Genomic DNA, 14,073 nt, shown 5'->3' on the forward strand with positions numbered 1-14,073 from the left:
GTGAATCAGTGGATGAGGTAATGGACCCACAACGCTGCCTCATTTGTAGAATTGGTTTTAAAATATGACTGAAATCACAGGGTTCACAGATATTCCCCAAGCAGACAAGGGACACTAGAGAAGTAACCCCGAGAAATAATAATGCCAGTGGGTAACTCTGTCAGAACACATTAATAGTTCTATTTCTAGACTTCTATTCTCGTATTATTTTTGGTGCCATTTATTTAAAGTGCTGACTTCATTGGTCTTAACTGGGTTGATGTTATCTGGCCATACCTAACCCACATCAAAAACCAGGACGAATGAACAAGTAATTTGAGTTTTCTAGCACTGTTCAAAAAAACCAAGGATCTAGGACATCGTTTTTAAGACGACCCTCATTTCTGGCTCCAAGAATTTCTCCTTCTAATGGTCACACAATATTCATTATTTGTCTTTTCTGCTGGAGAATGATGCCTGGGCACCCCGCCAACGCCGAGGAGCAGGTGATGAGGGCTGGCTAGTGTTTTCAGGTGGAGACAGCCAGCCAGCCTCCTCCCCCTCCTCCAGTCTAGAAAGGTGCAGGATCCGCCGAAGCGTGCGTCGCACCGCAGCGGAACGGAAGCGGGATGGTCGCGCGTCCCCAGCTCGGCAGCTGCGGGGAGTCGGCGAGCCGGGGAAGGTAGGAGCGGACAGCCGAGGGCCAGCGGGTGCGGGCAGGGACCGGCGGGAGGACCGGTGCTGGAGCACCTCTGCAGCCGCTGGGCGGGCACCGTGCCCCGCCGGGCGCTCTCAGCGCGCTCCCGCAGCGGCTCCCGGGAGGGGAGCCCCCCGGCGCGGCCCGGAGACCGCGAGGCCGGGCCCTCGGACTCCGCGTCCCGCAGCGCCCCGGGGACTGCGGGGGGCCCGGGCGGCCAGCAGGGGGCGGGAGCGGCGCGGCGAACAATAGCCGTTCGGCGGCCCGCGGCGGGGAGGCGGGGCGGGGTGTCGGGGGCGCGCGGCGCGGGCGCGGGCGGGGGGCGCGCGGCGCGGGCCCGGGAGGGCGCGGCGGGAGCGCAGGGGCGGCGGGCGGAGGCGGGGGGCGGGAGCCGAGGTGGGAGCCGGCGGCGGCGGCGGCCTAGCGGGGTCAGTCCTCGGGAGCGCTCGCCAATGTGGAGCCGTCTGCCGGGCGTCCGCGGCCCGCAGGTAAAAAGCCCGGGGCGAGCGGCGCCGCCGCCAGGCCCGACTTCCGTCGGGAGCCGGCCGGGCCGCCCCTCGCGGCCTTGCTCCGGCGCCGCCCTCGGCCGCGGGGGGGGAGGGGGGGAAGGGAGCGAGCCGGGGCGCGGGGGGGCGGGGGAGGGCGTGTGCGGCGGCGGCGGCGGCGGCGGCGGCGGCACAGGTGTCCCGAGGGGCGGGGCGGGCGGGGCGGGGGCCCCCGGCGTGGTGGCGGCGGGGGACCCTGCAGGGGCGGCAGGGTGGCGAGGCCGGGTCGGCGGCGGCGGCTATTTCTGTATAATGGGCAAGTGGCGAAGACGTAACTCTCCGGAATGGGGCAGGGAGGTGGGGCCGATGGGGGGGGACAAAATATAGCCTATGACAGGCGAGTTCCGCCGAGCCTCCCGTGGACTGGGACCGTGACGGCTCGGCTTAAAGGGGTAGTTGGGGGTAGTGACCTTGCCGGGGCGTGGGGGAGTTGGGTGAGACACAAAGCTTGGCCGCAGGAGCCACCGTTGAGGGCAGGGACTCTGGGGGAGGGGGGTCTCTGTGGGGCTGGTGTGGGTTGTGGGGCAGGGCGAGGGGCCAGTTTCGCAGAGGCAATTTGGGGCGATTGAACTAGCAGACCTGGGTAGGGGGTGGGAAGGAGAGCCTGCCTGGGCGCCTGCGCCGAGGGGCGGGGATGGGGGTGGGGGCCAAGTCTGGAAGTCCTTGCATTATTTGGGTACAGAATCTTGCGTGGTGGGCGCTTTCCAGGATAGATCCCCTATGCCACCCACCCCTCAGAAGCTTAGAACTACTTGAGTGGAGACGGACCACCCAACTAGGGTGCACTAGGCAGCGATGCACTGTGCAATTTAGAAGGGGATGCAGCCTGCAGTAAGGATAGAGATGATTCTTTACGCGAATTCCGGTTACCTGAAAGTCTTCATTTTTGGGCGCTTGATCTCACAGTGCTGGGGAACTTCGTTGATCCCTACTTGGATTCTGATGTATTCTTGTATTTTCTGAGGGGTTAACGCTTTCTGTTGGGCAGGCAAGCAGCCACACAGTCAAATTCTTCAGTAGGGATATTTCTTCCCTATCCTTTCTAAATCGATTCAACTGTACTGTCGTGGATAGAGTCATAGTGGGAAAGTATAATTCAATAATAAAAAAAGAAAAACTAAATCTCTGCTAGATTGTTTTTTTAACGTAGTCTTTGTCTCTTTATTTTACCGAAACCTGAACTATCACTTGATTGTGGATTTGCCGCAGACCTGTGTTAAATGTGTACATCTGTTAATGCCAAGTTGAGTGCGTGGTGTGTGTGTGGCCTCGGTGTCAGTCCTGGGCACCTCTGTGTCATGGCATGACATGGCAGTGATATTTTAAACTTCTAAGTGATGTTTAGTTGTTTGTTATTAGTTGGTGAGATACAGTGTATTCTTCCTCACAAATTACTGTTTTGTTTTTTTTTTCCTTATGAAACAGTATTTTGTATTTGAAAATGTTGCCATACAACCAAGGAGGTAAATTTCAAGTATAGTTTCTAATTTTCAACTTCCTGATTGGAAACAGTTTCAGCTTTCAGGAAAGTTGTAAGAGCACCCTCCTAACTTCTCTCCAGATTTACCTGTTAGTTACCATTGTACCCATTTATCGTTTATTCTCTCCTCCCCTCACAGAAATGTTTCCTCTGCATTTTTCATGGGTGAGATAGGTATGATATAGCCCTTGGCTTCTAGGTCCTTCAGCATGGAAACAGTTGACTTTTTAATCTGACTCGGCTTGCCTGGGATGAATTTCTACAAAATTACAAAAATAGACCGATAGGACTGTCCTATGGCTCAGTGGGTAAAGCCTATACAAGCTTGTGGAGGTCAGAGGACAACTTGTGTGAGTTGGCTCTTGTCTTCTACCACGTGGGTCCTGGGGATCATCGCAGGTCGTCAGCGCGGTGGCACGTGACTGGGACCGTAAGGACAACTGAGGCTGTCCAGTAAGAGTCAGTTCTCTCCGTGCACTCTGTGGGGCTCTGGGATGAAAGTCTTGCAAGTTGTCCTCAGACCTCCACATACCCAGTTTAATGTCCCACTTATCTGTATATATGCACATGCAAATACATAATACATTAGAAAATAAAAAGGACAGTGACTGAAGTTTTAAATACAAAAATAACAGAAAGTACCCTAGAATGAGTAATTGGTGAAAATACTGGAATTATTTTTGTACTTAACTGCTTTAGTATTTTTTAAATTAAAAGTTATTTTATGTGTGTGTGTATATTTTCCTACGTGTATTTTGTGCACCATGTGCTCCTGTGTTCTCTTCTGCCTTGCATGTCTGCTCATGGAAGCCAGAAGAGAGTGTTGGATCCCCTGGAACTGGAGTTAGAGACAGCTGTGAGCTGCCATGTGAGTTCTGGAAATCAAACCTGAGGCCTTTGGAAGAGCACTTAGTCACTGAGCCATCTCTCCAGCCCCATCTTTAATATTTCTAATTCTTGTAGTGCTGGAAGACTGACGTTGGCCCAGAAAAAAATGAAAGAAGGCAAATCTTTCATAATTTAGTGTGTAGTGAGAAGAGGACTTTGAACCTGTCCAGCTGGGTGTTAATCAAAACAGCGTGCATGTGGCTGTTTGTAGATAACCCAACCTCCATCTCAAGCTGATGGGGATTAAATGAGTATAAAAATGGCAAGAATGTGGCGCATATTATAAACTTGCGTTTGGTAATTGTTTTCCCTTCTTTCTTGGTTGGTAGTGTGCCTCTGAATGGCGCAGTTGAGTAACTTGTGTGCTTTGAAACTCTCACTGGTTTTCTAGGAAGTACTGACATTTATAATTGGATTTTCCTTAACAGTTTTTTGAAGGTACCTACTTAAAAAATTAAAATGAAAAAGTGTTTTTAAAAACTTAAAAGTTTAAGAGATTTAGAAAATGTGTTTTGTCTGCATGTGTGTGTACCATGTTCATGGTGCCTGAGGAGACCAGCAGAAGGCATCCCCCCACACACACACACTGCCCCTAACTAGAGTTATGGGCAGGTCTGAGAAATCATGGGCATGCTGGGACCCAGGTCTTCTGCAAGAGCAAGTATTCTTAACCAGGGAACCATTGGTTAGGATGAATTCCACAAATTCTTTAGAGTAAGAAGCTTTGGGTTGGTCTTCGTTTTGTATTGTAGACGTTTTGGTGTATGATATGTAAACATGGTTTTGTTTTAATCCCAGGTTGTGGGGTGTGGGGCTGATTCAGATTGTGTACAGCAGTTTTGTGTAGTTTGTAGCCTGTCAGTGAGGATAGTCCATGTGGCTAGAGTGCCTGTCGTTTGTAGGATGGGTCCTGACGGAAACTGTTTATTAATATCTATGCCATTTCTTAAAACTGCACTTAGTGAGGGTTATATGCAATTAGCCTTACAGCTTTTAGTATACCATGGGCAAAATGTAATTCGTGATAAAAGTGGACTGTTAAGTCACAGGCAGAGTTTGGACCTTTCATTTCTCATGAGCTGCAAGTTTTCCCTCACCTGTATGCCACCGTCAGCTGCCTCGCCTGTTTTCCTTTGGTAGCCTGGCGTCTGGAACTTCATGCCCTCATGTGCCTGGATATCATTGCAATAATGATTTATTTTAAATCATTATTGTAGGACAGTAAACTGGGCATCCTTTAAAGAAGAAACAAAGTCTTGAAGATATATGCCACTTTGGAATTCTTAATTGCTCATGCTATAGTTACAAATTTTATATTGATGTAAATCTAATATGTATATACTTTGCTTGATGGAAAAATTAATAATTTTAGAATGGTATCCAGTTAACAGTTATTGTAGACACAGTAGCTACATTTCAGTTTTGTAGCTCACTATAATTGTAAAAGGCTTAATATAATCTATGATATTAAATCATTAGATGTTTTCAGTTTTGAAAAATCTATTTTTGTATTTATGTTTGTGGGTGTTTTGTTTGCAAGTGTATTTGTGTACCAGAAGAGGGCATTGGATCATTGAGACGAGTTATAGTTGGTTGTGAGCCACCATGTGACTGCTGGGAATTGAACGCAGGGTCTCTGGAAGAGCAGCCAGTGCTCCTAGCCACTGAGCCATCTCTTCACCCCACCTCCTAAATTTTTTTATTTTTTTACACTCACACACACAGACACATGTGATTTGATTATATCACCTCCAAATTCCTCTTCCCATTTCCTTGGCCCCTTCCCACTTTCATGGTGTTTTCCTTCTTCCTGTTTTTCTTTTGGTAACCCACAGAGTCCAATTATTGCTTCCTGCATGAGCATAGGCAGCCAGACTTCCAAAGAAAAAAAGACTCTTCCATCCCCAGCAGCCATCAGTTGTGCTAGCTCCTCAGGGAGAGGTGCCCCATGCACGCTGGAATTTTTGCTGGCTTGGCCTTGTGCAGGTAACCCTAGCTGCTCTTAGTCCAGGAGTGCAATGGCAGCGTCATCTCAGAAGGCAGCCCTTCATAGCACTCCTCCTCGACCTCCGGCTCTTACCTTCTTCCTGTCCTCTGCTCTGTGATGGTCCCTGAACCTGGTCAGAGTCCTGAGCGCCCCAGTGGTCAGTTCTTCTCAGAACTTTGATCAGTTATGAGTCTCTGTATTGGTACACTTTTAAATTAATTTTGGAATAAAAAATGTAAATTAGAATTTACAACTTTTGAGTCCTAATATTTTTCATTTTCTTATCCTGAACAGAGATTTTATTTTAGGTTGATGTCCAAAGCCCCAAAGCAGTGTTCAGTTGCAGGGATGTCTTATTTATTGTTGCATAATAAATTATCCCAGACCATAAGGGCTTAAAACAATACACATTATCTTGCAGTTTCTATGGCTAAGCTGCCTCTGATCTCTCTCTCTCTTTTTTTTCTGACACACAGTTTCTCTGTAGCCTTGACTGTCCCTGAACCAGCTTTGTAGACTAGACTAGTCTTGAACTCAGAGATGCCTCTGGCTCCCAGTGCTGAGGTTAAAGGTGCGCACCACCATCCCCTGCACCCTCGTCTCTTATGTATGACTTTGCTGGCAGGCTTTCCCGTGGGCATACTTTCCCATGTGACTCTTGGCCTTTGTGGATCGAAGGCCTCAGTCTTCGCTGCTGTTTGCCTTCCCCTCTATCATGTCATTGCTGCCTCATCTGAGACTTGTACCACCTCATCTGAGAAGTGGCACCTCATCATTTCACACTTGCTTCTTAAAGGTTAAGGGGTACTAGGCTTCAAGTAGTTTGACCAGGGCTCAGAAGGTTATCTGACTGGAACTAAAAATCACCAGTAGCCGGGTCCTCTGTGACATATCATTCCCTTACAAAGTTTGAAAAGCGCTTGGAAAAAAATACAGATGCTGAGAACACTGTGAGAAAGGTTTTCAAGTTTTGAAGTAATTGTGAGTGTTTGCTCCATGCGTATGTGTGCACGAGGGTCCGTGTGAAGTGTGGTGCCCACCCTCGGGTGGTGGCCAGAGAAGGACATCGGATAGCCTGCCGTATTACGTGCCCTCTGTCTTCCTGAGGCAGGGTCTCTCACTGCACCTGCTGGCTGGTGTGTCTGGCCAGGCTGGCTGTGAGAGCACCAGTCATCTTCTGTCTGTATCCTTTCCTCACGGGGCTTACAGGCTCGGAGGGCTGCACCCAGCTTTTTACCTGGGTGCTGAACTCAGATCACTGTGTGAGCACCCTTACCCACTGAGCCATGTCTCCAACTTAGCAGTCATTTTGGATTGACCTCAGTGTTCATCTGGAGAAAGGGGTAGACCAGTATGTGTGTATGTGTGAGTATATGCACCTCTACTTCTGAGGGGGAGGTCAACTTCACAATTTCAAAACAAAAATTTCTGCTTAAGTCATGGCATTTGACCCTTTTGCTGATTTGTTTGGTAATTTTTGTAATGGGAGGTACTGCTACATTATATATATATTTTTGCAAATTTTCTTAAAGAGCAATGCTTTATTTATTTATACATTTGTGTTTTCCTTCCTTCCTTCAGCATCTATTTAAAAATTAAATGTAGAGGAGATTTACCACATGAAAGGAATCAGAACTAAAGTGTTAGGCCCCAGAGGAGGGTAAATCCAGACTTAGCAATGGGATAGGCATAGCATACTGTAACCTAAGATATTATTTTTAATTATTCGATGGATATGTGCACACAGTGTAGGTGCCATTGGAGGCTATGGGGTCCCTCCGGAGCTGTTGTTAGAAATGTTTGTGAGCTGCCCTATGTGGGTGCTGATAACTTAACCCCAGTTTTTAACCCCAGTTTTAAACCCCAGCTTTTAACTGCTGTGCTCCCCGTCTCCTTGCCAGTGATTTTTTTTTTTCTTTTTGGTTAAAGCATACTTTATGTGCACACTCTCTTTATATTGGTAATAATAAAAGCAAATGCTCACCTAGGTAATTGTACATATTATTTTCATAACATTAAAGAGAATACTCGTGTGTGTTGCATCTTCCTGGAGGGGATGGGTTCAGAGTCGTTCCAAACCCGACTGGAGGAAGTGGGTTACATGTTAAGTGTTGACCTGACAACAAAAAGGAAGCGTTATAGACAGCTTCCCTTTTGCTTGGATTGCCTTACAACTTCAGAACAAGAAGGTACTCAAGGTCTAACAGTTACAGTTGGCGCTGCTAGTATAGGTGTCTACTGAAGGGAAGATTAACACTCGGAAACTTAAGCATTGTCTTTCTTTGTTGCATTTTATATACTCGCTAGCATACATGGCTAGTGGGTCTGGATCAGATTGTACAAATTGAGGACATTTTTATCATGATATGAGTTCTATAATAATCTGAATGACTCCACTTATTACTGATTCTGGTAAAGAGCACATGCTTAAAAATATTTAGTAGTCACTGAAATTAGTAAGCTGAACTTTATTTTTTCATTTTTCAGTTTTTTGGAGCCGTGAGGGATACAGAAGTTTGATCAATATTGTCTTAACATGCTTCAAATAAATCAGGTGAGTTTGTATTAAGGCATGTCTTATTTACATGGTGCCTTGGCCATAAACTGTGGGACGTTGTATCTCAGCTCTTCCCCGTAACCCCACTGCTGCTTTCTGGAGAATACATACTGGAGGATGGGAAGAGCAGGCTGCTTGAGGAAAACGGTCCTGAACGCTGCTAACTCCCGACAGTGGAGGACCAAGGTTGATCTGTTCTTCCTGACGTCACGTCCCTCCAGGATGTGTCGATATGTTCAGAACGTCCATCATCACGAGGAAGTACCACTTGCTGGCAGTTCTGTAGGCTTAAAGCATTTTCAGTGATGTATCTGTGAAGAGGTTATATCAGCGTATTTTAAAAAAAGGATTTCTTTTCTAGGGCATGTACATGGGCCGTAGGAAGCTTACTACTCAACAAACTGTAGTGTGTGATCTTGTCAACTCAGTGGAAGAAGCAGGTTTCCTTAGGCCTTTGCACCCCTCCAAGAACTGTGTACATTCAATTTTACCTTCCTTGAGCAAACAGTACAATATTGTAGCTGCAGTATCACAAAATATTTTCTAGCTGGTTTTCTAAGTTAAAATAGAAGTGATTACTGCTTTCTGTGACCCAAGAAGGTAATCCCAATGTTCCCCTCCCATAAGAGCTATGGTTCCTCTACCCTGAACACTAGATCTGGTGACTTCTAAGCCTATCTGTTCAGGCTTTCTGAGCTAGAGTCAAACTATAGTTGTCAGATTTCTCTCTTAACTTGGGTGTCTTTACACATCACAGACTGTATTTGCACTTGAGAAAGAATACGAATACCTCACCTCTGGGTTGGGCAAGCTCGCTCCAGCTTGTGGCATTTTTTCCACAGACTGTCATGGACTGTGCTGTCTACCACTGGCTTATTTGGGTTCACTTGATCCTAGTCTAGCTTATGTCACGGTGCTCTGCCTTTTTATTTATTTGCCTCATGGCATTTGCAGTTACCAAACTGACAAAAGTCTTACTTACGCATCTTTGGTAGCACAGCTGCAGTTTCAGTCAGCCACAGGTTGGAAATACTAAGAAGCAAATTCCCTTTATTAGACCTGTTTTCTAAGCAATGGTGTACAGCACCACACGAGGTATCATAAGTAACTTGTAGGTGATTTAAAGTATACTGGGTAATTTGTATAAATCTGTGCATATGCATTTAAGGGACTTGAGCATCAGGCTTTGGTATCTAAGGGATACAGAGGGATGAATGGATAATGTGACATTTTTCTTCGTCATGATAATGGTGGCTTTGCTTGTTTATTCTCCTAGTTCTAGATTTAAATAATTTATTTTCTTAAAAATATATTTATTATACGAGTGAAGAGTAGTGTTGTTACAAAGCAAACAGATCGCCATTCTTTTCCACAATATCTACAGAATTGTGTTCACTCAGGAATTTCATAATCTTGCATTATACAAGTGCCATTCATACAAAAGCATTGGTGTTATTCTTTGATCTCCCTCCTCCCCCTCTGCCACACACACACACTAGGAAATCTTCTTGTGAAACAAAATTGCTTTTATCAGAGACATTTAATGTGGAGGCTTAAAGAGCTCTTAGCGTGTCCTCTGCTTAGAAGCACTGGAAAATAGCAGCGGGACTTGTAGGAACTGTCTTAGGGCTGTTGTAGGTGCAAAGCTGTCATTCAGTGATTTTTCAGCCGCTCTTTGTTGCCACACTGGGTACAATTAGAACAATTTGTTTCTTTCTTTCTTTTTGCATAGACAGGTGAAAATGACTACTCATTTTTATGATCATATTTATTGAAAGTTAGTGAAAGGATCAATACTAATGAGTATTTCTCACTTCCTGCTTTGCACATTACTGAACTAGGCATTGTGTACAATTCCTTGGGATTTGCCTAGAAAATTTAATTAGTGATCTGAGATAGATGGAATTAGCTATTAAAGACATGGATTCCTAGGATCAATTAGGGATTCCTTATTATTATTGACTAAGTTTCATCCATCAAAATGTTCAAATCAGACAGGAATAGTTGCCGTAATTGAGAATAATAAAAGCTGTAAAGACTTTCTCATTAGCAAAGCTCAACTTGAATTACTAAACTTAGGAGAGACTTTTGTTTTTTAATATTTTCATGGTGATTGCTTTCTCCTGAGAACGAGTGTTTGCAAAACAAAAGAAGGATGAAAAAGGATTTAAGCTGACCCCCGTGAAGCAACATATATTTTAATATATTGGTTTTAAACATTCTCTCTAGGATTAGTTCTAATTATTTGGAAGAATTTTCCCCCCTTAATCACTCTTGAATAATTGCATTTTTCTCTTGTCCTAACAGATTCTTCTGTATTATCCACCAAAACTGACTAAAATTGAGCACATATACATACCTGCATTATGCCATATCACACAATAGTTTCATATTAGATATAACACTATTATTATTGTGAAATAAAGGAATGCTTTATGTTCTATTATAGTGGTGACATTTTCTTCCTTTAAATTGCCATCTTCATTTTCTCTTTTTCTTTTGCCTTTTAAGAAAGTGGTGGTGCAGGCTCTTAATCACAGTACTACAGAGCAAGTTCCAGGACAGCCAGGGCTACACAGAGAAACCGTGTCTTGACAAATCAAAAAAAGCATGTTATTCTAAAAAAAGACAAACCTTCTAGGAAGATGCTTTTTAAAAAGTAGTTTTATGGTATTAGAAAAACAAACAAAAAAGATGGTAGAATAGAGAGACTTGGGTTGTCCTCGCCCTCCCCCCTCCCCCTCCCCTGCCATCCATCCCCCCCATCAGCTAGGCTGTAGGGGCAGCATGGAGCTGCTCTGCTGTTATCTTGTTGTCTTCACCACTTATGTTCCTTGCCCTGCTGGGGGGATGTGCTGCAAGCTCAGAGGAGGGTTGATGAGGGTAGGGAGGTGTGCAGCAGCTGGGAGTATTTAAGGTGCTTCAGATATATTTGGTCCTTGTGGAGCTCCTGTCCTCTCCAGGTCATACTAGCTCCCCCTTTTTTCTTATGATTCCCTGCACTCTGCCAAAGGTTTGGTTATGAGTCTCAGCATCTGTTTTTGATACACTGCTAGGTAGAGTCTTTCAGAGGCCCTCTGTGGTCGGCTCCTGTCCTGTTACTTGTTTTCTCCTATTTCCAATGTCCATCCCCTTTGTCTTTCTAAGTGAGGATTGATCATCTTACCTTGGGTCCTCTTTCTTGTTTAGCTTCTTTAGGTGTACAGATTTTAGTATGCTTATCCTATTTTATAGGTCTAGTACCCACTTATAAGTGAGTATATACCATGTGTGTCTTTCTGCTTCTGGGATACCTCACTCAGGATCTTTTCTAGGTCCCACCATTTGCCTGCAAAGTTCATGATTTCCTTGTTTTTAATTGCTGAGGCCCAGGGGTCTTTTCTGAGACTGTTTGTCCAACCAAGGACCATGAATGGATATAACCTAGAACCCCTGCCCAGATATAGCCCATCGCAGCTCAGTATCCAAGTGGGTTCCCTAGTTAGGGGAACACGACATGAATTTGATGGCTGGCTCTTTGACCTCCCTCCATCTGAGGGAGGAGCAGCCTTGTTAGGCCACAGAGAAGGACATTGCATCCAGCCCTGAAGAGACCTGATAAGCTAGGATCAGATGGAAGGGGAGAAGGACCTCCCCCATCAGTGGACTTAGAGAGGGGCAGGAAGGAGATGAGGGAGGGAGGGAGGGTAGGGCTGGAAGGAAATGAGGGGAGGGGGCTACTGCTGGGATACAAAATAAATAAACTGTAATTAGTATTAAATAATAATAATAAAAAAAAACAAAAAAAAAAAAAAAAAAAGAAAAGTGCTTCAGATGAACCAGAACAATGACTTGTTGTAGTACGTATTTGCGTGTAAAGCTGTTTGGACAAAATAATATCCTGTGTGACAGAACACATTGCCAACACCACTTTAATAAATGAATACACGTTAGAGAGATGGGAAAGATACCAGATCAGTGGTGGAGCTGCAGACCTGGCGGTGGCTGTGGCAGTAGGCTTTTGGCTGCTGGGAGGCTCAGACCACCATGGGACCACCTTGCCCCATTGCCAACCTCTGGACCGGTGCTGGTGCTTGGCCTGCAGGCCTGGCGCACTGCTTGGAGCCCCAACTGCTGCCACCACTTGAACTGCCGTCTGTTGGGGGCTGGGGAGCACCAGGCCAGGGTGCTGACCGAAGGCTGTGAACACGATGGAGCTCTCGAAGGTCCTGCCCCTGGACACACTGCCCAGCTGCATGATAACCCTGGCTCTGAGCAGTAGCAGGATGTCAGAGATGAAGAACATTTCTAGATTGAATCTCCTTGAGGGACTACCACTAGCTGGAGGTGATGCTAATGTCTGTAATCTACTGCTGCCACAGGCCATGTTGATGTCTGTGGTCTGGGGTTGCCACTGGAAGCCGTGCTGATGTCTGTGGTCTGTGCTGCCGCCAGAGGCCGTGTTGATGTCCATGATCCTTGCTGCCTACAGAAACCACATTGATGTCAGTGATCCCTGTTAGCTGCTGGAAGCCATAGTTAAGTCCATTGTCCATGCTGCCACTGGAAGACATGTGGATGTCGGTGGTCTCTGCTGCTACTGAAAACCATGTTGACGTCCATGCTCTGGGCTGCTAATGGAGACTGTATTGATGACCGTGATCTGTGCTGCATCTGGAATACATGTGAAAGTCCATGTTCCATGCTGCCTCCTGCTGCTCTGGGCAAGAAAGCTTCTTTTACGGTGGTATTTATGACTACAGATTCATAACTGAGAATGAGAGACGTTGAAGACTTCCATGATACCCCACAAGCCTCATCCGCTCAAAAGAAATAGTCCAGACATGAAGCTATTGAAGCAAGTCCTTTAAAATGTGATATAAAGATGTGATATAAAGGTGTAGCTCTTCACAGTTGAAGGCTTGGGGAGATGGGGACAGGATGGGGATACACAAGTCTCAGTTCTCTTTAATAGGCTGGCCGCTTGGAGTTTGGCCATGTTTCAGTGAGTATATTGGGCAACATAAATTGGACTTGGTGGGTTTTCTTGGGGGGTGGCACAAGGATAGAAGGGTGGGCCTGAGAGGAATGGGAAGTGAGTGTGATCAGGGTGTATTGTTGAAATTCCCAAATAATAAAAATATGCTGGGGAAAAAGTATGTTATATATGTGCAACTTATACTATAGAGAAAGGGATGGTGTGAATAAGAAACAGCCATGGAAAGTTCCACATCCTGTCACAGAGATAATTATTGGGGCGTATACTTGAGAAGTTTCTTCTATGAAGGTATGTTTCCTTGTGAATATGTTGTTTTTACAGACTGGCATTATACCATATATAAAATTCTGGAGTATTTAATCATCATCTTTAGAAGTCCTAAGACTTATTTAACTGAGCCCTTATTGTTGGGCAGATTTTTATGACATTAGTGCCACAGTAAATTTTTTCATGTCTCTTTTTCTAGTTATTATAACTTACTAGAAATTAAGTGCTAGTCAAAGGTTATTAGAGATATTTGTTGAAGTATGAAAATACACAATTATATTTAATAATAGACTAGGGGATGCCCATTTCCTTCCTTGTCTGTCACATCTTCCACTTTCACCAGTCTGTCTGACCAAAGTGGCATTTACTTTGTGTTTCCATGATCTGCTCCCATTGACGCTTCCTTGTTGTGTTTTTGCCTTTTATGATTGCTTCTTTTTGTCTACTGTCATCGCTTCCTTTTTGTTTGTAAATGACAGCCCTTGAATTATAATCACTATTTTTAAAATGAATTGTTCAACAAGCAAGTAAAGAGAATTGACCAGCTTTCAGAATATAGCAGAGCAGGCATGGTATATTATGACATTTTCTTTCTGATTATAAGTTCATAGGGAAAGAAAGTTACTTTACATTGAGCTGTAGCACTGCAGATATCGAGGTGCCTGTCCTGAGTACTGTTAAAGGAGTGGCTGAAA

At 45.1% G+C, this 14,073-nt stretch overlaps 1 protein-coding gene across 9 annotated transcripts in view; it reads left to right on the forward strand.

Moving 5' to 3' along the window:
* Positions 1–514: 514 nt before the first annotated feature.
* Stau2 (staufen double-stranded RNA binding protein 2) overlaps positions 515–14,073 on the forward strand; it is a 240,264-nt gene continuing 226,705 nt past the window's right edge. For 2 of the 9 annotated variants that reach the window (XM_060385819.1, XM_060385826.1), the window contains exon 1: positions 8,058–8,130. Coding sequence is in view for 3 of the 9 variants with exons in the window: in XM_060385823.1 (XP_060241806.1) it covers positions 1,129–1,164 (36 nt within the window). In the remaining 6 variants the exon portion in view is untranslated. Of the gene's footprint in view, positions 662–1,025; positions 1,165–8,057; positions 8,131–14,073 lie in introns of those variants that run through there. The other 7 variants (XM_060385825.1, XM_060385818.1, XM_060385822.1 and 4 more) reach the window with 7 other exon arrangements.

This window comes from Meriones unguiculatus, chromosome 6, assembly GCF_030254825.1.
Source record: "Meriones unguiculatus strain TT.TT164.6M chromosome 6, Bangor_MerUng_6.1, whole genome shotgun sequence".
In the NCBI taxonomy this organism is placed as follows: domain Eukaryota; kingdom Metazoa; phylum Chordata; class Mammalia; order Rodentia; family Muridae; genus Meriones; species Meriones unguiculatus.